The 21358-nt window shown below is 48.6% G+C and overlaps 9 protein-coding genes across 12 annotated transcripts; 4 read left to right on the plus strand and 5 right to left on the minus strand.

Annotated features, from left to right (window-relative positions):
- Positions 1 to 23: 23 nt before the first annotated feature.
- Positions 24 to 3101, minus strand: LOC136186965 (RING-type E3 ubiquitin-protein ligase PPIL2-like). Its single transcript, XM_065974457.1, has 23 exons — positions 2972 to 3101; positions 2872 to 2921; positions 2767 to 2821; positions 2648 to 2710; positions 2544 to 2595; positions 2435 to 2486; positions 2201 to 2382; positions 2078 to 2153; positions 1924 to 2024; positions 1824 to 1871; positions 1686 to 1761; positions 1556 to 1612; positions 1449 to 1507; positions 1334 to 1394; positions 1241 to 1269; positions 1093 to 1189; positions 988 to 1042; positions 879 to 935; positions 747 to 816; positions 638 to 700; positions 544 to 573; positions 311 to 486; positions 24 to 256 (listed from the first exon to the last, which is right to left on the minus strand). The coding sequence occupies exons 1-23, from the start codon at positions 3001 to 3003 to the stop codon at positions 169 to 171; spliced, it is 1629 nt and encodes a 542-aa protein (XP_065830529.1). The 5' UTR covers positions 3004 to 3101; the 3' UTR covers positions 24 to 168.
- LOC136186966 (uncharacterized) lies at positions 3048 to 4514 on the plus strand. Its single transcript, XM_065974458.1, has one exon. The coding sequence runs from the start codon at positions 3077 to 3079 to the stop codon at positions 4433 to 4435; it is 1359 nt and encodes a 452-aa protein (XP_065830530.1). The 5' UTR covers positions 3048 to 3076; the 3' UTR covers positions 4436 to 4514.
- On the minus strand, positions 4360 to 6123 carry LOC136186971 (coiled-coil domain-containing protein 74B-like). The gene is made up of 7 exons (XM_065974462.1): positions 5645 to 6123; positions 5493 to 5582; positions 5298 to 5436; positions 4942 to 5245; positions 4788 to 4891; positions 4712 to 4735; positions 4360 to 4663 (listed from the first exon to the last, which is right to left on the minus strand). Exons 1-7 carry the CDS (start codon positions 5985 to 5987, stop codon positions 4522 to 4524), a joined length of 1146 nt encoding a protein of 381 aa, XP_065830534.1. The 5' UTR covers positions 5988 to 6123; the 3' UTR covers positions 4360 to 4521.
- A 240-nt stretch (positions 6124 to 6363) lies between these two features.
- On the minus strand, positions 6364 to 9150 carry LOC136187117 (mediator of RNA polymerase II transcription subunit 15-like). The gene is made up of 15 exons (XM_065974642.1): positions 9015 to 9150; positions 8841 to 8937; positions 8722 to 8782; positions 8586 to 8645; positions 8268 to 8516; positions 7986 to 8212; positions 7795 to 7861; positions 7682 to 7745; positions 7568 to 7622; positions 7273 to 7517; positions 7134 to 7216; positions 6970 to 7077; positions 6828 to 6917; positions 6672 to 6772; positions 6364 to 6620 (listed from the first exon to the last, which is right to left on the minus strand). The coding sequence occupies exons 1-15, from the start codon at positions 9068 to 9070 to the stop codon at positions 6582 to 6584; spliced, it is 1602 nt and encodes a 533-aa protein (XP_065830714.1). The 5' UTR covers positions 9071 to 9150; the 3' UTR covers positions 6364 to 6581.
- On the plus strand, positions 8302 to 10428 carry LOC136187127 (transcription factor TFIIIB component B'' homolog). Its single transcript, XM_065974654.1, has one exon. The coding sequence runs from the start codon at positions 9162 to 9164 to the stop codon at positions 10236 to 10238; it is 1077 nt and encodes a 358-aa protein (XP_065830726.1). The 5' UTR covers positions 8302 to 9161; the 3' UTR covers positions 10239 to 10428.
- On the minus strand, positions 10222 to 13971 carry LOC136187115 (probable tRNA (uracil-O(2)-)-methyltransferase). Of its 2 annotated transcripts, XM_065974638.1 has the most exons (12): positions 12836 to 13971; positions 12407 to 12763; positions 12260 to 12356; positions 11965 to 12190; positions 11835 to 11909; positions 11670 to 11777; positions 11543 to 11614; positions 11297 to 11464; positions 11117 to 11242; positions 10767 to 11058; positions 10593 to 10709; positions 10222 to 10478 (listed from the first exon to the last, which is right to left on the minus strand). In XM_065974638.1, the coding sequence occupies exons 1-12, from the start codon at positions 12837 to 12839 to the stop codon at positions 10270 to 10272; spliced, it is 1851 nt and encodes a 616-aa protein (XP_065830710.1). In that variant the 5' UTR covers positions 12840 to 13971; the 3' UTR covers positions 10222 to 10269. The 2 variants fall into 2 exon arrangements, with proteins under 2 accessions (XP_065830710.1, XP_065830712.1); XM_065974640.1 differs by having other exon boundaries at positions 12407 to 13971.
- LOC136187123 (RNA-binding protein Musashi homolog 2-like) lies at positions 12982 to 16422 on the plus strand. 2 transcript variants are annotated; one of them, XM_065974648.1, is made up of 13 exons: positions 12982 to 13154; positions 13210 to 13250; positions 13369 to 13450; positions 13521 to 13605; positions 13931 to 13981; positions 14636 to 14731; positions 14791 to 14922; positions 14997 to 15072; positions 15146 to 15319; positions 15373 to 15612; positions 15680 to 15847; positions 15914 to 16005; positions 16067 to 16422. In XM_065974648.1, the coding sequence occupies exons 1-13, from the start codon at positions 13075 to 13077 to the stop codon at positions 16127 to 16129; spliced, it is 1380 nt and encodes a 459-aa protein (XP_065830720.1). In that variant the 5' UTR covers positions 12982 to 13074; the 3' UTR covers positions 16130 to 16422. The 2 variants fall into 2 exon arrangements, with proteins under 2 accessions (XP_065830720.1, XP_065830721.1); XM_065974649.1 differs by having other exon boundaries at positions 13931 to 13975.
- LOC136187128 (uncharacterized) lies at positions 16417 to 17864 on the plus strand. 2 transcript variants are annotated; one of them, XM_065974655.1, is made up of 7 exons: positions 16417 to 16516; positions 16577 to 16648; positions 16695 to 16736; positions 16791 to 16846; positions 16960 to 17038; positions 17083 to 17214; positions 17274 to 17864. In XM_065974655.1, the coding sequence occupies exons 1-7, from the start codon at positions 16433 to 16435 to the stop codon at positions 17781 to 17783; spliced, it is 975 nt and encodes a 324-aa protein (XP_065830727.1). In that variant the 5' UTR covers positions 16417 to 16432; the 3' UTR covers positions 17784 to 17864. The 2 variants fall into 2 exon arrangements, with proteins under 2 accessions (XP_065830727.1, XP_065830728.1); XM_065974656.1 differs by having other exon boundaries at positions 17083 to 17211.
- Positions 17781 to 21294, minus strand: LOC136187119 (protein spinster homolog 1-like). The gene is made up of 10 exons (XM_065974644.1): positions 21183 to 21294; positions 20882 to 21123; positions 20678 to 20829; positions 20545 to 20611; positions 20323 to 20495; positions 20099 to 20251; positions 19839 to 20034; positions 18330 to 18395; positions 18179 to 18277; positions 17781 to 18115 (listed from the first exon to the last, which is right to left on the minus strand). Exons 1-10 carry the CDS (start codon positions 21268 to 21270, stop codon positions 17846 to 17848), a joined length of 1506 nt encoding a protein of 501 aa, XP_065830716.1. The 5' UTR covers positions 21271 to 21294; the 3' UTR covers positions 17781 to 17845.
- Between the last annotated feature and the right edge of the window lie 64 nt (positions 21295 to 21358).

Below are 21358 nucleotides of genomic sequence, written 5' to 3' on the forward strand. Positions count from 1 at the left end.
TACCAAAACTCGACCCCCATTCATTCGTAGAGACTCCACCCATATTATTCAAGAGTTGCTTGGGGTGATCCGCATCTCCACCCCAAAACAAAAGAGCCACACGACTCGTAAACACGACACCCCCATTCACTAGCTACTCTAAACCCTTATACAACTAATAAATACCATTTACCAGGCACTGAAATCTCTGAATCCTCCGGCCTTCTTCACTTTCGCCCGACCGGACGCAGACGACGGCGAGGCAGGACGTTTCGAGCTGAAACCGTACGATGACACCACGTGCATGTGCAAGGGGCAATGTGTAACACACCTTGAAGGCTGATCCGTTGCCAGGGTTTTTTTGTCGGCGGCGGTGCTCGATGCTGATGTAGTTGACATAGGTTTCGGTTTGATGTACTTGCCTACGCCGCTATGATATTTCTTCAGTTGGGTTCCGCTGGCGGCGGACGCTTCGGGCTTCTCGGTTTCTTTGATGCCGCCGCTCGGCTGCAAAAAGTGTCCGTTCTGAATATAGAATGCGGAAAAGGGAATCGCGTTTCTAACTTCTTCCGTGTCCGCGGGCTCTTCGGAAAACTGCGCGGATGAAAAGGGAAGTTAGTTAGTTATAGTTAGACGTGCGGTTTCGGATAAATCGCACCTCTTTTTCAACTTCTTCGAATGGGTTTACGAACACCTGAACGTCATCTATTTTGATTTCAGTCTAAAGCTGACAATGAAGACGGATGAGGTTTGCGTTGAGAAAACACCTTTGGACGATCCTTGTCGTTCGTTTCGACTCTCTCCATGGCTACCAGAGTATCCATACCACCAACAACTCTACGGGAGGGAAGAGGATATATATAAAAATCGCGTGTCTTTCTAAGGAGAAGTCTGGCCACCTTCCGAAGACAGTGTGCTTGTTATCGAGATGCTTGCACGAGCGAAACGTGATGAAACTGAAAGTAGAGAAAGTCTATCTAGCAGGCGTTGCATCTAACTGTATCTCACAATTGAGATTTGTTAGTGTCAGGGCCTGAGTTGGCCATACTTAGGATGCCTCGACCTAAACGACCCCCTTTGCTACATATGCAAGTGTATATTTATTATGTGAACCAGTGTGGGTCAGATGAGGTCTAAATTCATCCTTGAATGGCTTGCCAAAAGCCGATTCGCCTCCCTTTCCTGTTCCTTTGGGATCGCCGCCTTGAATCTATACAAAGCAAGTCGACTCAGCCGACGTCAATTTCCCTTAGAAACAGACCATAAAATTCTTGATAGACCTATGAAAGACTTCGAGACGAGGCAAGATATTAGAAAGGCATGATCTGCGTGCGTACGTTCAACCAGATCTTACTTGTTCCTTTGTAATAACCCGATTTGCATAGACGTAAGAAGTTATCGCACGTGCGAGGAACCTGCCATGCAACAAAACATAGAAAGACAATAGAAACTGCAGGTGTAGGCATCACTTGATCACAGTGCAACTCCAAGTTCAAATCTCCCAGATTCATCGTCAGCCTTATATATCCTAAAAGCCCTTGGCCTTACACTCTGACTCGTTCTCGCGGTACAATACCCTTTTTCTTTCTTCTAGCGACTACATCGTACCGCAACGTATCCACGTCTATCACAGCTAAAGAGAAGAAAATAGAAACGTGCATTATTTATTTATTTATTTATTTATTATTCAGAGGTGCCCAGCTGACCAGCTTCATGTTTGGTTACAACGGACATGGCCGTTGAAGTAAAACCGTGCGCCACAGCACCCGTAGAATAATGAGCCTAGAACAGAAAACCCCCATCAGCCCCCCCTTTACGCCAATAAAAGAAAATCGTCCACCCACAGCTTTCTTCCCTGGCGCTTTGACAACTTGTGAAGTATCTTCTTTTTCCTATACGTAAACCGAAATTCGATCATATTCCCCCTTTTATACTATGACGTACCGGTGGTTTGTAATCTTTGTACAATTCCTCCAGTGCCATCTTTGTCTCCGCATTGGGCTGCTTCAAATGATACATGGGATCGAGTTTTGCTTTCTCTTCCTCTACAAGACCCCCAAATAATGAATGAAAAAATCTTTCAATTTTCTCCACGTACCTGCATCCGCAACTTTTAAATTATTTTTCAAATGATAAAAATCGGCCAAATTAAATTTATCCAAGTTATTTGGATCCTGTTTGTAGAATAAAATGCGTGGATGATTAGAAAATTTTGTCTTACTTGAAGGTGAATGATGTCGGCTTTCGTAAAAGGTTCATCTGTGAGTAATTCTCTGAAATTTTTCGCCTTCAGATTCAGCCGTTCAACTGCGTCATAAGAAAAAACGTTTCCCGTCGTGCGAACAGCCACGATGTGCGTGCTCTCCGTAAAAACGCGATACGTAACAGGACAGTGAAATTTCCCTAGGGAAAAAAAAGAATTCGAAAAATAGCAGCAACTTTGAGAAGAGATCACCCTCTGCGTTTTTATGAAATGCCAGTTTGATTAGCGATTTTGCTTCAAGAGGCTACCCCACCGGCACAATATGACCACATATGAATTCATATGTCCAAAAACGTCTTACTTCTCCTGTTACGGGATTGTGACCATATTGCTTCAAATAGGGAACAATATTGCTGCAAATAATGAAATAAAATATTGACATGAGAGTACGCAGACAAAATTTACAGAAGGTCGAAAATTCTGCCGTCTTTAGTGCAATACGGATGCTCAAAGGGTTGCAGAGAAAGGCTACAGTAGAACCAGATTAAAATCATTGTAGAGGATTAATTTGACGTCTTTTCTACCTGCAGCAGTAGAATGGAAGTCGTCTGAATTTCGATTTTTGGCCCACGTCCGGTCCTTATCGAAAAACGTCGATTCTCTACGTTTACGGGCCGTGTTTTGTCTACCTGGTTTCTTTCCACCGTAAAGGTGCGTCCATTCGGTCATCGTGATGTACCTAGAGTAGAAAATGCCTTTCAGCAGTCACTGTAAGCTTTCATCACTCGCATTTTATCCTTCTGATGCTGTTTCTTCCCCATCGTGGCAGACGAACGCAATAATGCTACGGGCTCTTCGACAGACCCGGCTGCAAAGAACAACAAAACGGAAAATATGCCGTTCTTTTCGCTTGGCAAGCTATTACGCTTGCAGATACGCGTAGCTCAGCTTCTCACATCGAACCAAGTGCTTCGATGCCTCCAAAGGCTCGAAGCAGGCCGTCACGACGCGTCGCCGATGGAATCGGCTTCTCTACCGGCAATCGACCTTCTCCAAAACATGCGCCAAACGTGCACCAGCGATCGCGAATACTACACGATTCTTCTCGCCGTGCTGACCGAAGTGAACGCCGCCGCCGCTTCGGAACTCGTCAAAAATCACGTCGAATCGATTTCGAATTCGAATCGAGACGACGATCGCGATCTGCCGCCTTTCGTCGTCAGCGACGCCGGCGCACTCTCGTACGCGCGCTCGACGACGTCGCCGTCGAACGCGCAACGCTTCAACTCGCTTCTCACGCGTCTCAGCGATCACATCGGCCCGACGAATTTGCGCATTATGGCGCAGACGAGTCCGCTCGACGAAAACGTCATCGATCAGGTGAAAAGTGTCGACGATCTGTTCCGTTTGCTCGTCTCTATTCGAGTCATCGGTCCGGACAACGTTCAGTTGCTGATGGATTGGTTTCAGGAGCTTCATCTTGATGGTTGCCAGATTGAGGTGTTGGAGTATTGGACGACTGATTGCGAGAAGTCGGAGTCGGAGCCGCCCGTCGCGTCCACTCCTTCCGCGCCGTCTGCTCTTCACGCTGAGTTGTACGTCGACTTGCCTCGGAGTGTGCGCTACGCGGAGCCAGAGGATGAGGAGAGAAGTCCGCCGGTGTCGAGACTCTATCCTGAATTGCCTAGTGAAACGATAGATCCACGAGCGAATGAGAGCTTTGGTGGTGACCGCTGGGCGAACGTTGGTAGCCAGGCTGAGTCGAAATCAGAACGAAAGAGGCAGTTGCATGATCCTGTAATGAAACACGAGACTTCCAAACGATTTAAGGAGGAACCTGATAGTGATAGCAATAACGGTGATAGTAGTAGTAGTGACGAAGGTGGCTATGAGTCTGCTAAAGAGTCGATAGGAGAAGTCTCAGTTAAAAGCGAGAGAAACGAACCGGATATAGATGATAAAGAATTAGCTTCTGAAACAAGAGAACTTGAAGAAGAAAAACCATTAATTCTACAGGAAGGAGAAACAGATACGAAGAGAGGGGCAGATAGAATTAAAGACGAAAGAGAAAGCAAAGAGGAAGAGGAGAGCGAAGCAGAAGAGGAAGAGGAAGAAGAAGAAGAAGAAGAAGAAGAAACAGAGGAGATTGATAGCAAAAACGAAGCGAACGCGAAAGCGAATGAAAAAACGAACAAGCCTAGTCTCATTGGTCCCTTTATCGATCGCGTGGGGGCTTTTTTAGGCTGGAAATAGCCGTTTAATCAGGACTACTTTCATAATAAAACGACTGATTGTGCGAGCAATTGCAAGCGCAATTGCACAACTCACAAAAAAAAGACTCAATGGAGCACCTCGCGTCGAAACCTTTCCTTGTGAACGGCCTGTTGCCTTTTCTGTCTCTCTACGGCTCTATTTTCCAGATTCGGTTTCAACGGCGGCAAAGAGGAGCTATCCTTCAACGGCACAGAGTGCGGCAACATTCTAAAAATGATAGTGTCTTGTTATACAAAGTAACCACGGCCTAATTACCTCATTCTCTCCTTCTGATCTGACCTACGAAATTAGTATTAGAGCTATTGACCTACGTTTTCCCCCTCAAACGTACTCTGTCGTTTCTCTCTTGAGATATCTCTTGGCCTGCAGGAAAGCATCCGGCGTCCACTTGCTAGAATAGAGTATATCTTGAAGATCCGACTTCACGCTCTCAAGCTGTCGGAATCAATCTCATAAATGAACCAAGTTTTCACGCGCTTTTGTACCTCGTGTTTTTGTCTTTCCGTTACGTGATGATAATGCTGGATGATTACCTCGCACTCGCCCAAAGTAGGCGGCCTTGGGAGTTCTCCCGGACGAAGAATCTTCAACGACGTTCCATAGCCAACCGTACTGGCTTCCATTGTGTACGAGGGCACAAAAGACGGACGCGGCGGATGGGATTGAGCGGACGACGAATGGGAAGAATAGTAGTGCTGAGATAGGCCAGACGACGAAAGAGGTGGCAAGACAACGGGACTATCAGCCACAGTAGGTCTCACTGGATGAGGTAGGAAAGACATGTATGCTCTAGAGAAAATGACTGCTATTTGCTGATTATGAGAATGCTATGTTTATTTACTGCTGTCCTTCCTGTTCGTGCTGTTGCTCCTCCTGCTTTTGATTTACCTGCTTTGCTAAGAGGCTGTTGCGCTCAAGTTCCTCTTTTAGAGCAGCCCTCAGATCGTGTAGTTCGTTCTCGAGAAAGAGCGTCTCGTTGTCTGAATACCACAGAGCGTAAAAACGAGAGAGAAAAAAAAAGATGAATACTTCGTACCATCTTTGGCGGACGCCCGATCGCTTTTTCTTCCCTTTTCCGCTTCTTTGTCTCCACTATCCTTACTCATAATCAACTTGAATTGAAGATCTATGAGAGGAAGGTCCCCCTTTAGGTATAAACCCTACTCTGAGTCTCCGTTACGGGCTCACCTTTATTTTCGGCTTTGAGTCGCCCGATTTCCTCGTGAAGCGACTTGAGCACGTCCTTGTGTTGAGTCGTGAGAAACGTGATGTCTTTCTCCTGCTGCACGATGCGTTTGCGCGCCTCTTCGATCATCTGAACGATCGTCTGACGATCGGCCGTTCGCGCGCTCGCGATCAGCGTCGCCGAGTCCATTTTTCGGTTCGACGACAGAAACGTCGACGGCGACGTCGCGAGAGGCTTCAGCTTGTCGCGCGGCAACTGCTTCGGATAGAACGATCGGCCGCGACCTCCCAGTCCCGGTCTCGACCAGTTCGGAACGTTCGTCATCGTATTTTCGCTCGTCGCCATTGATTCTCGCTAAAAGGGGGCCTCCGCTCGACTTCTTTCAAACGGACGCTCTCTCGCCTAGCAGCAATCGCTTTAGGAATGTTCGAAAACGTGGCTTTTTGTCGCCATGACAAAAACACATAACATTCCACCTCCGGGAGTGAGACTCGCGACGAATAGGAGCCCGGACACCGAATGAAAATGAGTTCCCCTGCAGCTCCTCGCACGGCACTGGCTTTGTACAGGCATCTCCTACGAGTTGTCGCTCTACTTCCCCAAGATGCTCAAGCTCACTACAAGCATCACATAAGACAAGCGTACCGTGTGCACGCCGACGAAGACGATTCGGACAGAATTCAGCAAATCATAAAGAGATCGATCGAAGACTCGCAGTGGGTTCTAGAAAAGGTATTGAATACTCTTTGTTTTTTGCAATTGCGTTCTCTCTAATTCACTCAAGCAGTACAGAAACGGGTCACAGCAAGACAAACAACGATTCGCCTGAAATAGTCAGGTAGTATATAAAAAATGCAAGCCACAAACTAAAGATCAAAGACTTCCTGAGTCGCAACGGTAGATCCAAATAAAAGACGTACTGATGCAGTGAACTCTGGTTTAGTCATCACCTCTTAAAAGCGTCATAACGATCGATTCCTATATACAAATAGGAATAAATATGATTGATATAATCTTTGACAAACGTACCCAGGCAGACAGCAGTTGAGACAGCGTAAAATATTCCAATCGTATCATTTGCACAATGAGAAGCTTGTGGACCTTTAGTGGATCGACGGCATTCTCATTTGCTACAATACAGCCATTCTAGCTTATAGGCCTAAAAGACAGTCTCCTATTTCTGACCTGACTGACGAGGAAAGGGAACATGAGGCGAGTTGATAGGATATCCCCTGGGAATCTCCACAACGAGAACTTGCTTGCAATTGGACTCAACTGAAAACAATAATAAAACGTAAATACTTTAAAATAATGAATGTCCACTGACCGGCAAGTGTGCATTCGAGTGCAAGGTGAGCAACGCACATCTCCGAGCCTCGCGCCATCATCTTCAAGCCAAATTTTCCCTTCAACTTTTCCATCTCCGTTTCTAGTACTAAACAGATGGAGAAAACGCGTGTGAATGAACCCAGTATCCAAATACTCCCATACCCATCACGTCTTCTTCATATGGAGTAATTTTCGGTGGCGGCAATCTGGCATCCGGAAAGGGCTCGTCTCCCTCGTTCATCGGCCTTAGAGCAGGCAAGACATAAAACGAAAAAGTTGTGATATCATTTGAGGCTCATACTTTTTGATTGGCCCATTAAGAATCTCCACCGCCATGCCAAAGTTCTCCGTGACAGACTGACACATACTGTGACCGGATCTCTTCACCGATTTTCGTTCTGCCGTCGTTCGTCGATCGTCGCCGATGATTCGAAGCAACGACGTCATGATGTTGGGACCAGAGGAAGTGGGAGCCGGCGGAGGAGGCGCCACCACGGGCGGGCCAGCACCCTCAACGGGAACAGGCGTTTCTCGCTCTTCCAGTGGCTAATTATAAATGTGAGATTAGATTCAAGTATTTGATTGGTTATTCTTACCCCTAACTGACGTTCTAGGAAATTCTTGCACTTTCTTAGCACCTCTAGTGAAGTTCTATAAAGAGAAAGAAGCGATTGCGTAATTTTTATTGTTTTTTTAAATATAGGTCATACTTCTTCTCGGGATTGCTAATTATATTCAAGAGACTTTTCAGTTTCTCCAGCTCATCCTTGGAAACTACAAAACCCAAATTGAAATCGATACCAGTCTTTGCTTCCTAACACACTTGCAGTCAATTCCGACTTCTTTATCACTCTCTTCACCATGGGAGCATAGCCAGACAGCTCTTTCCTCTAAATCCCACAAAAAAAAGATAACGTTTACATTGGTGCCCATTCACACACTAGAGGCCATATGCTCTCAAATCTCTCTCATGCTCTAGCCCCCCAGTGTGAAATCGACTCTTAGTTTTCAAACCATTTCTGTGTAGACCAAATCCTCGCCACTGGATGGTGACGGCGACGGTTTAATCAAAGATCCTGACTGCGTCTGCTGTGGTCTTAGAGGTGGCTGTGGCTGTGGTGGTTGCGGCGGCTGATGCTCGGGCATTCTCATTCCAGATGATGACGGAGGCAACACATTGCTTGTAGGAACTTGTACCATGGGAGGACTCGGCGAGTAGGAACGCTGCTGTTGCATAGCAGCTGCAAAAAAAATAGACGACGTCACAGGAAACTAAAAAATTAATAATCGATTTACCATTTTGGGTGGATTGCAACGAAAGCTGCTGTATTCCGCTCGGACGTGACGGCGGCGGGCGCTGCTGCGGCTGTTGCTGCGGCATCACACTTGTTGTCATGGGAGGCGGCGGTTGGAACAAAAATGGAGCGGTTGCTCCGGTTACGGCGTTGCCAGGCGTCGCGCCCCCCGGACGAACGAGTCTCATGGGTTGCGACGGCATGGGGCGCGCCGTCATCGCCGTCATTTGCTGTTGTTGTTGTTGATATACTGGACGGGGGGAAAAAAGAAACGCTAACATTCGGAAGGGAACGACTACGGTTAGACGATTTCGATTACTCGGTACTTGACCGGCATTTTGACTGAGCGAGACGAGTTGCTGCTGCTGCTGCTGGCCCGCTGTAAATGAGAAACGGACGTGGTTTCGTTCCGCGAGGAAGTCATGCACCGTTCCGCGCTTGCGACAAAACCGCACCTCGATTCTTCATTATCGTTAGCCGTTCCAAAACTTTTTGTACGGTCTTGATGTAGTCATCCTACGCGATCGATCGATATGCGAGGGCGGGGTTTTTCCCGTTCTTTTCTTCTCTTTACTTGCGCTTTTGATTTGTTGTATATCTCGAGTTCGAGCGACTCGCCCGTGCCCGGAAAGACGGCTCCCTGACTGCGTCCCGCTTTGAGAACGTCGTCTCTACGCGCAAGTTTTTCCCGTCACGTCATTACGTCATTCGATGGAAATGAGACTCGCGACTCGCGCAAACGACTCACAGTTTTCGACGAACCACTTCTCGTAAATCAGTACGTATGATCGACGACGGATTCATTGCGTTCCTGGGTGTGACGACGCTTTTCTCTTCTTTTTTCGAACTTGATATTAATACGGTAGCTAGACTCTAATTGGTCACGCGACTCCCGATGAGAAATAAATTCAAGCCGACAATTCCACCGCGTTCTGGTGCGCCGAGGAGGGTTGAGCGCGTCGCTAGCGCAGCGTCTTCGCGTACGTGCGACCCGGACGGCGACAAATCGACGGAAGATGACGAAATCGACGGGGAAGAGGAGGCGGAACGGGTTGCCTCGTCCGAAAAAGAACCCGAAGTCGCAGTACCGAATCGTAGAAAGCGAATTACACCTAATCTAGCATCTTTTACCGAGCGAAAACGGGCGAGACGTTCGAACGTAGCGTGCGCTAGCGGCGACGAATCTCGGGAAATTTCGACGAATGAAGTGCGTCCGGGAAACGACGACGATCCGACCGGCGAAGAAGATGGCGCGCAGCAGCAACAGAAAAGGCGAAGACGTCGCCGAATGAATTCGACGTCAGAAATGCCGGCAGATCGTAGCAAAATGACAATGCGAGATTTGATTTATCACAATCCGAAAACGAATCCTATGAAACAGCGAGACGAAACAAATAAGAGTGCTCCTCCTCCTCCTCCTACTCCTACTCCTCCACCACCTCCTCCTATGCCTCCACATGAAAGTGATCATGACAATGATGATGATGATGATGATGATGATAAGGAGGAGGGACTTCTCGTTCCTCAAGTCAAAGTGGGCCCGGATGGAAGCGTCATAATCGATCAGGCCAGTCTGACGGTATCGCCAACAAAACACCAGCAATCCATCATGGAGACTTCTGATGCAGTGTACGAAGACAGTAGGCATGTGACGTCAGCGTCATTTCGAAGGCGTCATTCGGTGGGACGCATGTGGAAGAAAGACGAGACGGAGCGATTCTATGACGTTCTCAGTAGGGTGGGAACCGATTTTGGCCTCATGGCCAGTTTATTTCCGGGGCGGACGCGAAAGGAAGTCAAAGCGAAATTCAAGCGCGAGGAGAAAGCAAATGAGGCTCGAATTAATGAGGCGATTCAACGCAGCGTGCCAATCAGCGAAGAGACGTTTACGCTTGCGGGAGACAATGATGACGACGATGACGATATTGATGATACCGACGTCATTACTGCTCAACTTGAAGATGAAGACTGATTAATATATCTAGGAATATAATTTAATTGTATTATATATTGAGTTCGACGTCACCGTGAGCGAATGGACACTTCTCTGATGATCTTGGGCATCCGTCTGGATGGTGAATAAAGAACCAGCACAGTCTCCTTTTAGATATGCTGCTCTCTTTTGCGCATTTTCTCTTTCTTTTTCTTTGTGTTTTTGAAATGACTTCCTCGTGTTGCGACCAGTCTCTCAGCTCCACGTGACCGCCCGAGACTAGAGAAATCAGTTAGAGAGAGAGCTCACACATAAAGAAAGAAAATATAAATAAAGTCAGAAAAATAACAATTAGAAACGCGTGCTCTTTGTACTTGGGGGTCCCAAACATACCTATGAATACTGGATGCTGATTCTTCAGCAACGTCTGGAGTCCGCCGCATTCGCTTTTAAGCTGAACAAGGACGTCTTGATCAAACAGGCTCGCTGCTTCAGATAGCTTTAGAGAGCCTGAATAACCCCGCTTTTCTCACTAGAGATACATTTCCCCCACTCCTCTTTTTTTACCTCCGCGTCGCCACGTTTTTTCCGCCGACGGCGGAGATCGAGCGATGAGCTCGTCGACCACGCGCCTGACTATCGCCTGTTGAAGACCCTTGTCTACGGTCATACAATTGCGCGTTTTTTCCGTGGGACTGCGCGGACGAAAATCGGTCGCCCACAACGCGTCGGTTCTCTCCGTTGCCGTTTCGCTATCGCCCCCGCTGCTACAGCGACTGGCTAGGAATCGGCTTCGCCTGACTTCGGCTTCCTTCTCCGCTTCGGTCGCGTAATTTCGATTCATTCCAATTTGACAAAACTAGACCACGATTTTAAATAGAAGTTCTTGTTGAGAAAAAAAAGAGGTGCGTGCTCACATTTTTTGTTGACGGAATTCTCAACTTGTCCTCTTTCACATGAAATCCGCACTCTTCTCCGACCGTTTTCACATAATCCAGATAAGACCGGTACTGAGTGTGACCCCCACCGGACTCCCTGCTATACTAAAAGGGTACCAGGCAGCGTCAGCGAGATCATGACTACAGAAATCGATGAACCTTTTTGTCAAAGTCGAAAAAGCAACAGGGTAATACAAAGTAGCACGTTGTCGACGAAGATCGCGCGGCCATTAGAGGAATCCACGGAGTCAACTCGTCTGAGTGATTCCCAATTATCCAGTCTGCATCCGGAAAGAGACAAGCATTAGACGGCATTATAGCCATTTCCTAAGAAATAACACAAAAGAGAGGCAGACGATCCGGATTTAGTCATCGACACCGTCATTACTAATACTAATCGATTACCTTTAGGCAAACCATATCTCCGTACATGTCCCAGATCTTTCGTCTTCTTACATCGATACCATAGCCGCAGTGCTAGTAATCTCTCTCTCTCTCTTCTAATCGACGTCATAACAATGAGATCTCTCACCCCTTCGCTTGTCAAGATGTAGACCAGCAGACCGTTTCCGCAACCCAAGTCCGCAAACGTTTGTTTAGATGGAAGTTGCTTCTGTTCTCTTTCATCTTGCCAGAGCAGCTGCACGCCAAAATAAACATGACGTCAATCGACGCACGTTCTCGTCTGTTCTCTCACCAAGAGATACGTCGCTATGGCTATGTCCTCGTATACGAATTTCTGAGGATCGGTCACAGTCACGTCGGGCCAGATCTATATAGAAAACGAAACGCTGTGCGATTTGAAGAGGACGTTTCAGATTCTTTACCTCGGCCATTTTTCTACCGTACTTCCGTTTTAGTTCCGTGTATAGCTGACTGTATCTGTCTTCACCGACGAGGGAGTTGGGAAGCACTCGTTTGCTTTTCCCTTCGTCTTCGTTTGTCCAGCGAACAATTTTCGGCAGAAGACATTCGGCGAGCCACTTCACCGAAGGACTGATCGCCCAATCGACGAGACGCGGTGCATCGGACCGTGAAACGAGCAGCAAAATTCTTAATTATTAAAAATTCCATTAGAGTCAAACTCAAAATTCATCTTTTTGTTTTGCTTTGAAACCTTACCGCGATGTTGCTGAGTCGAGTCGAAATTGATAGGCCGATTCCCAAACGACAGAACCATCGTTTAGAGGCACAAAAATAAAACGTTTTTCGTCTTTATCTGTAGAGAAAAATATGATGCACTCGTGATTTCTCCAATGGATTTTCCACCTTCTATGATGGCGTCATACTGAAGTCCTTCTGAACGATCCTTGTTCTTTGGCACTAGCGATCGTATGCGCAGCCGTAGACGTTCACTATTGGCTTCTTCTTCCAAACACGTCTTTATTGGTTCTTCGCGAGCCCGTTGGGAGAGGTTTTCGACGAGAGATGGCCATTTTTCGTACGATACGCCGCTAACGATCGGCGTCGCGTGACTCAGTTGCTTATTAACAACATTAGGGCGTCGAATCCAGATGTCGACGGCGCGACAAAATTGGTCGTAGCTTTTTTGCGTCGTTTCAATGACGCTCACCTCAATCCATTCCATGATCGTGTCCCGGATGTCCCGATGTTTTAGAAAGGCCGCTGATCGGTCCGGTAGTGGATGAAAAAGGCACAAAAAATGTTACGCAATAGGGGAAACAAGATCGTGCTCACGCATTTAATTTTTATCGCTTCCCGAATTAGCGCTGGGCGGGGCTTGTAGATTAGAGGACTGGCTTGGGGTCGCAAGCCACCAATGAGGCGGCGTGATCGTACGCCGTCGGTAAAGTAGCACGCCGTAGAAGCAAGTCCCCGGCTAACGCGATATTTGTTCTTTATGAAGTAGACGGCGAGCTTGCACCTGTGCTATTTGTATTTAGCTAGAGGTAGGGGGTAGGATTGAAGCGTAACGGATGACCACTAGCGAGAACGAGGCCACTCAGGCCACCACAGAAGGCGTAGCAACGACAGATCCAACTAAAGAAGACCCTGGGTAAATGACGACGCGTCGCGCGCCATTCCCTTTGCCTTTCACGTCGCGCGACTAGGAAAATGTTCGTCGGTGGACTTAGCTGGCAGACTTTCTCCGGTAAGAGAACGCGCGACGAACCGCAGAGGGGGCGAGGAACTTTTTGTTTCCGCTTCTTCGAATTCTTCTGGTACGACCGCGAGACTCGCTATCTCTCCCCCCCCTCGCGCGTCTCTAGACGGCTTGAAAGACTACTTTAGCAAGTTTGGCGCGATTAAGGAGTGCGTCGTCATGCGCGATCCCGTCACGAAGAAATCGAGGTGAGAGAGAAAAAGAAAACTTTTCTCGAGACGTCGTCGCGATCTCGATCGCCGCGTCGCGTGCGTATAGGGGCTTTGGCTTCGTGACGTTCGTCAATCCCGAGAGCGTTCAAGAAGTGCTCAACAGCAAGCCTCACACCGTAGACGAGAAGACGGTGAGAGACGCGATCTTTTCTTCCCTTTGCGCGTGGCGACTTCCTGTTTGGGGATGTGGGCGACGCCTAGCGCTCGATTTCCTACCCCGCGCGTTGTACGTTTCGCGACGGTAAAGAGCAGTCGGGGCGCGCGTCGGCGTAGAGATCGTCAGCGTGCGGCGCGATGCCGGCTCGCTTCCCACACCGCACAAGAGACCGCGTTTCCGCGTTCGTCTTTTCTCGTCTCTCCGATGCATAATTCGATTAGACTCGTCGACCCATTATTTTCTCCGTTCGTCGATCGTCTCTCGCGAGTCGGACGCTCACGATATCGTATCGTTTTTAGGTCGACCCGAAGAAGGCCGTGCCAAAAAGCAAGCAGCCACCTAAGGTTCAGGTTAGCATCGGTTTCACTTAGAGATAACAGCGGGCGGGGGAGAGGCGAAATGGGGACACGTGCACTAGCGTTCTCGAATCCTTTTTTCCCCTTACCCCTTTGTTTTAATCAGTTTGTTGTATTAGCTAACGATTCTCCTTCGCGGGGGCCCCTCGCGTAGGCTATGCATGCATCGATAGAAAATCGCGGGAGGAGCGTTGTGGAGCCGCAAAAAAAATACATTAGCTCGGAGAAACCTTTCGAGTCGTGCGGTCTCGATTCCATATAAGGCGAGCGGACGCTTGCATTCGTACATACCGGTAAAGTCCAGGTCAAGCGCGTGCCGCCGGCCGGATCGCTCTCGCTCTGAGAGACTTGGCGCCGGCTCGCCCCCCCTCCTATGGATCGAACTAAAGCCGGCTACAAATTTTCAGTCAAGAAACCGGGCACTTGTACTAGTAGAAAGAACGATGTCAATCTGCCCTGTTCTTATCTCCAGTCCATAGGCTACTATGACCGAGTAGGAGCCCCCCCCCCCCCCCCCCCCCCCCCTCGAGCTGTTAGAATGAGCGTAGACTTCTACTAACTAGATAGTCGACATAGACGCGACTGACTAACTAACTAGCGCTTCTTTGGAGTCGAAGCGAGAAACTATTGTCTTGCTTGTTTGCTTAGATGGTTACCAAAACGAATAAGATATTCGTTGGCGGTCTGTCAGCGAACACGACGAATAGCGACTTAGAAAAATACTTTGAAAAAAATTACGGAAAGGTGAATTATAGAGTGGCGCGTTATAGGACATCGCGATTAGGTTATTGATTCGTTTTCAGGTCATGGATGCTTCTTTAATGATTGACAAAACGACGAGTAGGCATAGGGGATTCGGATTTGTAGTGTTTGAGTCAGACTCCATCGCGGACAATGTCTGTAATGATCATTTCCACGAGATCAACGGCAAACAGGTATAATCTCTCTAGAACATCGCCTTTTGTCAGACTACCTCTCCCTCTCCCTCTCTCTCTCTCTATATATAAAGGTAGAAGCAAAACTGGCTCAGCCAAAAGAGGTCATGTTTCCTTTCGGAAAAGGTAGAGCAGTCGACAGGGGATACGGTAATGCAAACAACGAGAGAGAGAATCCTTTCTAAAACTCTACCTAAATATGTTTTCCTCCCCTTGCATGCAGGACACGGCGGATACAGCGGTTTTCCCGCCGAATATTACGGTCCATCCGTAGAAGCACTTCAGTCGGAATCGCCTCCCGCACTCGGCTTCACCTACCCAGGATTTTCGCCCGGCGGCGGATTGGCGAGAGGTCGGGCGCGAGCAAGAAGTCAATATCCGGCTAGCTACTACGGAGGTACCTCGAACCGCCTCCGCCCTCACTTCCCTTTGTGACCTCTATTTATTCAGCGGCGCCGGCGTATGGACCGAGTTTCTCCTATCCTATGGCTCAAACGTACACCGCCGCTGCCTTCAATCCGGCAACGCCTCCCGCCGTCGATCGACGTCAGACGAGCGCTGCCGCGGGACATTTTTTCAGTGACTACGGAGCGATGGGAGCCGCCGCCGGTGCCGCCGCTGCCGCAATCAGAGCCGGACCGTTGTCGTCCGACTCGCCCGTGCCGTCACCGGGATTGATGCGAGAGTACGGTGAGTATGAGAGGGAGAGGAGGAGGAGAGGGAAACGCACATATTCAATTTTACAATTTTTTTTCAGGTGGTGTAGGGATGCAGGTGTTTGGACCGCCGACGCCGGCATCGCCTGTAACGCCGCACGCCGTTCCCATGTTCCCGCCGCCGAGTCCCGTTCAAGCGGCACCAACAATGTCTCTCGAGCAGCAGACGGCGTCAAGCAGCTCGGCGCAAGTGGGCTACTTGGCTTCGGGTACCCCCCTTTCATACAGCATGCGTGCATTATTATTATTATTACCTCGTCGTTTCTTTTCTATAGCGATGGCGAATGTGACGTTGGGCGGGACATACCCTGCTGGCTTTGCTATTGGCACCACAATGGCCAATGGATCCCTTGTCAATAGCAATCAGGTTTTGCTGCTAATTGAGTTCCCTTTTTTTGCCCCTCACTTGTTCGGTTCTTGCTGTTTAGAGAGGACTTTATGGCGGCACTGCCTATGGATATCAGAACGGAGGTCGCACTTCCTATCAATAATCAAAATGGAGGGAATTTAGATAGAAGAAATATTAACTGTATTGTCACGGGAGAAATATTTATATTGAAAGAGAAAGAGAAAAACCGAAAGAGAAAAGAGAAACGACTGTACCCTTGTAGCTTTTAGGATAATTTATTGTCAAGGGGAAAACTTTTGATTGAACGATTTTTTCAGGCACTACGCAAGATTGAATATTCGTCTTTTTCGCATTTTCCATTTTTTGTGCGTGCAAAAAAAACTTTTTTTGTAGTCTCCTACCGTAGCTTACTTTTCAAAACATGGTTGATATCAATTGCTAGCAAATGACGACGTGTCGCGTCGTTATCGTCATCTCTGTGTTTTACGCATTATTCGTGGATGCAGAAGGGCTCTGCGACGACATAACAGTGAGCCGCTTCTATATCGAACGTCGAAAACATTCCGCAATCAAAATTTGGCGTTTTCAGACTACGATCGATCTCCCTTCGTCATCGAAAACCCGCTACAAGTGCTCAGGAAAACGAATAGCCAATAGAATAGTAAGAAACATAACGAATCATCGACTTCACACACAGATTTCCTCAGGGCACTTCGCCTCCGGGAAATTGCACCAAATCAACGCATCCGGTACACCTTTGTATACTAGGGAAACGTCGTACGGCTTCTCACTGCCCTCTATAGCCCATTCATGTGTGCACCAGCGAGAAAATCACCTATAACGAATCAGTTCCATCGAGGTACAGGAAGTAATAGATCGTGGCGGTACTAAGAAATACAGGAAAGCCTATGCGCTAATGATGACTACGTAAAACAAGCCTGCTAATGAGCTGATAGGATTTTTTGTTTCCAGTGGTGCTCATCGGCTCGAATGGGCTGCCTATGGAGAGTATGACTATTGCCCGCCACAGAGATGGATACATAATTTGGAGGTATATTTGCATTTTTTGTTAGACTTACTCGAATTTTTTTTCAGCACGGAGGCGTGGTTTTTCTCTATCACCCATGTGCGCCTGAAGTGGAAGTCGATCGTCTGAAATTTCTCGCGAGATCATGTCTTAGACGTCATATCATAACGCCCCATTTGAATATGACAAAGGAAATGGTAGTAAGATAGGAGAGGAGAGGCTGTGGGATTAGGGGTAAGACTACCTCACTTCTTCTCAGCCACTTGCTCTTGTCACTTGGGGCTGCGTGTACACGATGTCACACGTCAATTTCACACTTTCCTCCGCTTGGATTAGGGAGCACGCACTCCAAGCGCCAGAAGCGGCTGTTTCTTTGGACGGGCAATACCGTCATTGGTTGATTCAAAAAGCGTCAGAAGTAAACGGCAGTAATGATAAGGACGAAGTGCTCTGCCCCAATTCGGACGGTTTCTTACAACGATTTCTTGCTACGAGGAAACAGAATGAGATAGTGACAAATACACCGAGAACTACCACGACGAATTTCTATTGGGGAATTGGCGTACTTATCTTTCTTTTTCTCAGCATAGTCTTCGCCCTTCTCTTCTGCCGACGTCAGCTCGGTTATCCAAGAAGTGCCCGAGAACATCGAGCTGTTTTCACTAAAGATTCACAATTTAGCGTCGATTCGGGACAAGTGGCATTACTTTCATCGCGCACAGAGAACGTCAGCAACAATGACGACGACGATTCTGACACTACAGACTAAACTCAAAGTAATCCCACTGTACAGAAGCACACTCAATGTAGAATACAGATTTAAAAATATTATTAAGAAGACTCGCTATCTGACGCGTTTCCGTTGTATAGCGGACTAGTTTCTCGGTCACTCATTGCCTGCACGCGCAGCTGCTTTATAACCGCCGCCCCGTCTTCCTCCAGATAGAAGGAAGCGGCGAAGAAGCAGGCGGCACCGACGACGGCAATGAACGCGGTCATGAACAACGAATATTGCAGTGCGTAATATTCGTGCTTCATTGCAATGACCGTCGTGTGATTGGGATTGGGTACGTGATCCTCGGGACGCAGAGCGTCAGACATCTGGCCAGGTACAGTTTAGGGAGAGACTCTTATGTGGAAACTAAAAACGGAGTGCGGTCATACCAAGCCAATGATGAAAGGACTGAACGCATCGCCCAGAAGGTGAACAAAAAGGATTTGTATTGCTTCGGCAACTGAACGTTTCTCCGGTACGACGACGTACTAAATATGCAGGAATGTCGGCGACGGCGAATTTAGTCCCAGTTCCACTTACAAGTAATATGGCTGCTACGGGGGCCCATATGAGCATAATAAACGTCTCGCCAATTAAGCCCAACACCTAAACAATGATTTGATTGCTATTGTACCCTAGGTAACTCCGATTCTAAAAATCGACTTCGACTTGATTTAGAAACGGCGGGGTCCCACCAGAGACCCCGCCTTCTAATTTGCTTGTGCAATGACCCCGCCTACGAAGGCTTATGAATGAAGCGGAGATAGCGTCAACGCAGATTACGAAAAAGCGGAACGAACGCGCGCACTTTCCTGTTACGGAAACGCTAAATCGACTCCGGGGTTAAATGACATCAGGCCGAACCACCTTCGAGTCCCATAGTCTGTCTCCGTGACAGGCACTTCGGGTCATTGCCCACGCATTACGCATTACACCCGGCCCACCCTCCTAACACAAGCTGCATAATGGGAAGATGGGATAAATAGAACCGGTGCGCAACGAAAGTGCGTTGTGTCGTGTTCTCGCGAGCGCTAACGGATGCGCGGCGTTCTCGCCAGAAAAAGCGGTTCGATGAAATTCAACACCCCGATAAACGCCTTCGGAAGCAGGGGCGGTCCCACGGGTGCGCGCTGACGTCAATGCGAAGTAGTCGCGTGACCCGAGAGCGACCACTTATAAAGAGTCACTCTCGCACCGCGACGCTACATTCGAATAACCGACAACGATGAGAGAAGCTTCTCTGCGCGTAGCAGTCAATGATCACCAGCGCGTCCCGCGCAGCCGCCTATCGTCGCAAGGAACGCCACCGCCAGCGAGATCGCACGGGGCACCGCGATCGCCGACCTTTCGCAGCGGCGGAGCGTGGCTCAGTCCGGGATCGAGTCCCGTTCTGATTCATCGCGGCAGCGGCAGCGCGCAAGGACGATTCTGGATCACATCGGTCAAACAAACGCTGCCACCTCGCCCGCCGTCCCCCATCCCCGGACGTAGAAGCCCGCCGCGTTCGCCGGGCTTCGTTTTCAAGCAGCATCGTCTCGAAAGTCTCGACGAAGACGTCGTCGACGACGACGACGATGATGATTACATCAAGGAAGAATCATATCGGGTGCCGGAAGCGTATACGACGGGTCGACGCAGCCGAGATGACAGCCGCGGTCCGGGTAGAATAAACAGTAAACAAGAACCGGTAGCGTGACGTGCGCGACCGGCAAAATGACTATGAACAAAGCGGAGTGCCTCTAGGGCGGACGCATAGAAACAGGAACCTCTTTTTTTGATTACGAGATACACCACAAAGTGGTGACGTTAGGGTTCTTTGGGAACGGGCTGGGCTCATTGTTTTGGGCTCGGTTTTTGCATCCGCTTCCCTAAGCACGCTGTTTATATATATATCGTCTATTGCTAAGGGCACAAACATTCTATGTTTGTGTATTGTGGAGGAGATTTTTCGTAGGAGGGCCTCACGGATTTGTGAATACTAATTATCCACGCCTATCACTACCGTATTCGAATGCGTCGCGTGTGCGTGTGTGCAATGCGCGGGCTTACCCACATCACCGGTAAATAAAAATCGGCGAAGACGAGGAAGAGAAAGATAAACGGCGCCGAAGCGAGACCGCCTATTGCGCAGACAAGCGCGTCGGCGCGCGGATTCGTTTTCGACCAGCGTTTCGCCCACTCGGACCCGACGAGAACGCCGATGATTCCCGCCACAACGGCGAGCGCGCCAAAACCGATGCTCGCACTAGACAGGAAGAGCTAGACGCGCGCGTGCCCGCCCCCCGCCCCCTGTTTTTCCCGTCTCTTACGTTCGTTGCGAGTATCCCAACGACTTGCCGTCGTCGGAGACGCCGTTTACGACTCCCGTCGCCCACATTATGTAAGCGGGGCCCCATTGGGCGACGGCGCCGATAACGAACGACATGGCGGCAAATCCCAACGAAGACCAGAGAAAAGATTTGCTACGCGAAAAAAAATCAATCAAATCATGAAACGCGCTCTCGTTCTTTGGATATGAGTGCTATTTCCTTACCATCGCAAAATGTGCAAAATGTCTCGGCAAAGAGGCTTCAAGCCCGGGTCTCCTTTGACATTTTCTGTTTGGTCGTCGTGGGCTTGAGCGACCACGTCACTCTGACCACGAACTGGATCTTCAATTAGGAAAAAACAAAGCAAGGAACAGATGAAGCCGAAACCGGGCGTCACCTGCACGACAACGAGATAATAAACATGTCAACTAGGAAATTAAACGTACCCTCAATGCCCACTTCCAGCAGTCTAAAGAGTGGGCAATGGCAGAGCCAATCATGTATCCTAGCGCGCTGGAATGTCAAGATAAGGCAAAGTGACAGCGTAATTTATAAACGGTTCGCTCTCTACGGCGTCACCTTCCTATGGGAGTGGCCAAATAGAAGAAGGAAAGCATTCGCATACGCTTCTCTTTGGGAAATAGGTCGGCGATTATGGTCGGCGCTATTGTGCCGTAGCTCGCCTCTCCTATTCCGACAAGGCTTCGCATGAGGACTAAAACGCCGTAAGACTGCCGTAAAAAGACGACTCAGTTGAGTCTTTTTTCATTTCTGTTTTTTTACCGTTGCGAACGAGCCGCCGAATGTGAATCCCGACCAGATGAGGATTCCGAGCCCGATTAGGTTTTTCCTGCTGTGTCGGTCGCCGAAATAGCCGAAAGCGAAGGAGAAAAGCGTGTAGGAGATGATGAAGCTCGTCGTGAGAAATCCTCCTTCGGAGTCGTCGATTCCGAGACCGCAGCAGCAGAAGCGACACTTTGACGTTGAGCACGTCGTCGAATTTTGCTGGAGCATCGTCAGGACTCCTGTTGACGAGCGATGAGAGTCGATCACCCTTTTTCGCTTTCTGATTGATCGATTTTACCAGCTACGGTGAATCTGTCCATGTAATTGAGTCCATTGATGAAGATGAGCACGACTAGAGTCAGGTACTTCCTCTTATTCGATAGCATTGCGACGCGTCGCCTTTTTTCCGACCAATATCAACGAGACAAGACACGCGGCAAAGTCATGACGCAATGTAAAAAACGCGAAACTTTT

The sequence above is a fragment of the Oscarella lobularis genome, chromosome 5 (assembly GCF_947507565.1).
Source record: "Oscarella lobularis chromosome 5, ooOscLobu1.1, whole genome shotgun sequence".
NCBI lineage: Eukaryota > Metazoa > Porifera > Homoscleromorpha > Homosclerophorida > Oscarellidae > Oscarella > Oscarella lobularis.

Coding starts and splice junctions, on each gene's coding strand:
- LOC136187117 (XM_065974642.1), bottom strand. CDS start 9,070: ATGAATCCGTCGTCGATCATACGTACTGATTTACGAGAAGTGGTTCGT. Junction 7,623..7,681: donor ATTAGCAATCCCGAGAAGAA/GTATGACCTATA, acceptor TTCTCTTTATAG/AACTTCACTAGAGGTGCTAA. Junction 6,918..6,969: donor ACTCGAATGCACACTTGCCG/GTCAGTGGACAT, acceptor TATTGTTTTCAG/TTGAGTCCAATTGCAAGCAA.
- LOC136187123 (XM_065974648.1), top strand. CDS start 13,075: ATGACCACTAGCGAGAACGAGGCCACTCAGGCCACCACAGAAGGCGTA. Junction 15,073..15,145: donor AGCAGTCGACAGGGGATACG/GTAATGCAAACA, acceptor CCTTGCATGCAG/GACACGGCGGATACAGCGGT. Junction 15,848..15,913: donor AGTGGGCTACTTGGCTTCGG/GTACCCCCCTTT, acceptor TCTTTTCTATAG/CGATGGCGAATGTGACGTTG.
- LOC136186966 (XM_065974458.1), top strand. CDS start 3,077: ATGCCGTTCTTTTCGCTTGGCAAGCTATTACGCTTGCAGATACGCGTA.
- LOC136187127 (XM_065974654.1), top strand. CDS start 9,162: ATGAGAAATAAATTCAAGCCGACAATTCCACCGCGTTCTGGTGCGCCG.
- LOC136187115 (XM_065974638.1), bottom strand. Junction 12,357..12,406: donor GTATGACGCCATCATAGAAG/GTGGAAAATCCA, acceptor TTTTCTCTACAG/ATAAAGACGAAAAACGTTTT. Junction 10,479..10,592: donor TCAGCATCCAGTATTCATAG/GTATGTTTGGGA, acceptor TGATTTCTCTAG/TCTCGGGCGGTCACGTGGAG.
- LOC136186971 (XM_065974462.1), bottom strand. CDS start 5,987: ATGGCGACGAGCGAAAATACGATGACGAACGTTCCGAACTGGTCGAGA. Junction 5,437..5,492: donor TCGGGCGTCCGCCAAAGATG/GTACGAAGTATT, acceptor TGTGGTATTCAG/ACAACGAGACGCTCTTTCTC. Junction 5,246..5,297: donor CACGAACAGGAAGGACAGCA/GTAAATAAACAT, acceptor CATTTTCTCTAG/AGCATACATGTCTTTCCTAC.
- LOC136187128 (XM_065974655.1), top strand. CDS start 16,433: ATGACGACGTGTCGCGTCGTTATCGTCATCTCTGTGTTTTACGCATTA. Junction 16,517..16,576: donor GGCTCTGCGACGACATAACA/GTGAGCCGCTTC, acceptor TGGCGTTTTCAG/ACTACGATCGATCTCCCTTC. Junction 16,847..16,959: donor AACGAATCAGTTCCATCGAG/GTACAGGAAGTA, acceptor TTTTGTTTCCAG/TGGTGCTCATCGGCTCGAAT.
- LOC136187119 (XM_065974644.1), bottom strand. CDS start 21,270: ATGCTATCGAATAAGAGGAAGTACCTGACTCTAGTCGTGCTCATCTTC. Junction 20,830..20,881: donor TCGGCGGCTCGTTCGCAACG/GTAAAAAAACAG, acceptor TTTTTACGGCAG/TCTTACGGCGTTTTAGTCCT. Junction 20,496..20,544: donor GCTGGAAGTGGGCATTGAGG/GTACGTTTAATT, acceptor GTTGTCGTGCAG/GTGACGCCCGGTTTCGGCTT.
- LOC136186965 (XM_065974457.1), bottom strand. CDS start 3,003: ATGGGGAAGAAACAGCATCAGAAGGATAAAAT. Junction 1,190..1,240: donor GGTCTATCAAGAATTTTATG/GTCTGTTTCTAA, acceptor TGCTTTGTATAG/ATTCAAGGCGGCGATCCCAA. Junction 817..878: donor AAGCACACTGTCTTCGGAAG/GTGGCCAGACTT, acceptor TCCCTCCCGTAG/AGTTGTTGGTGGTATGGATA.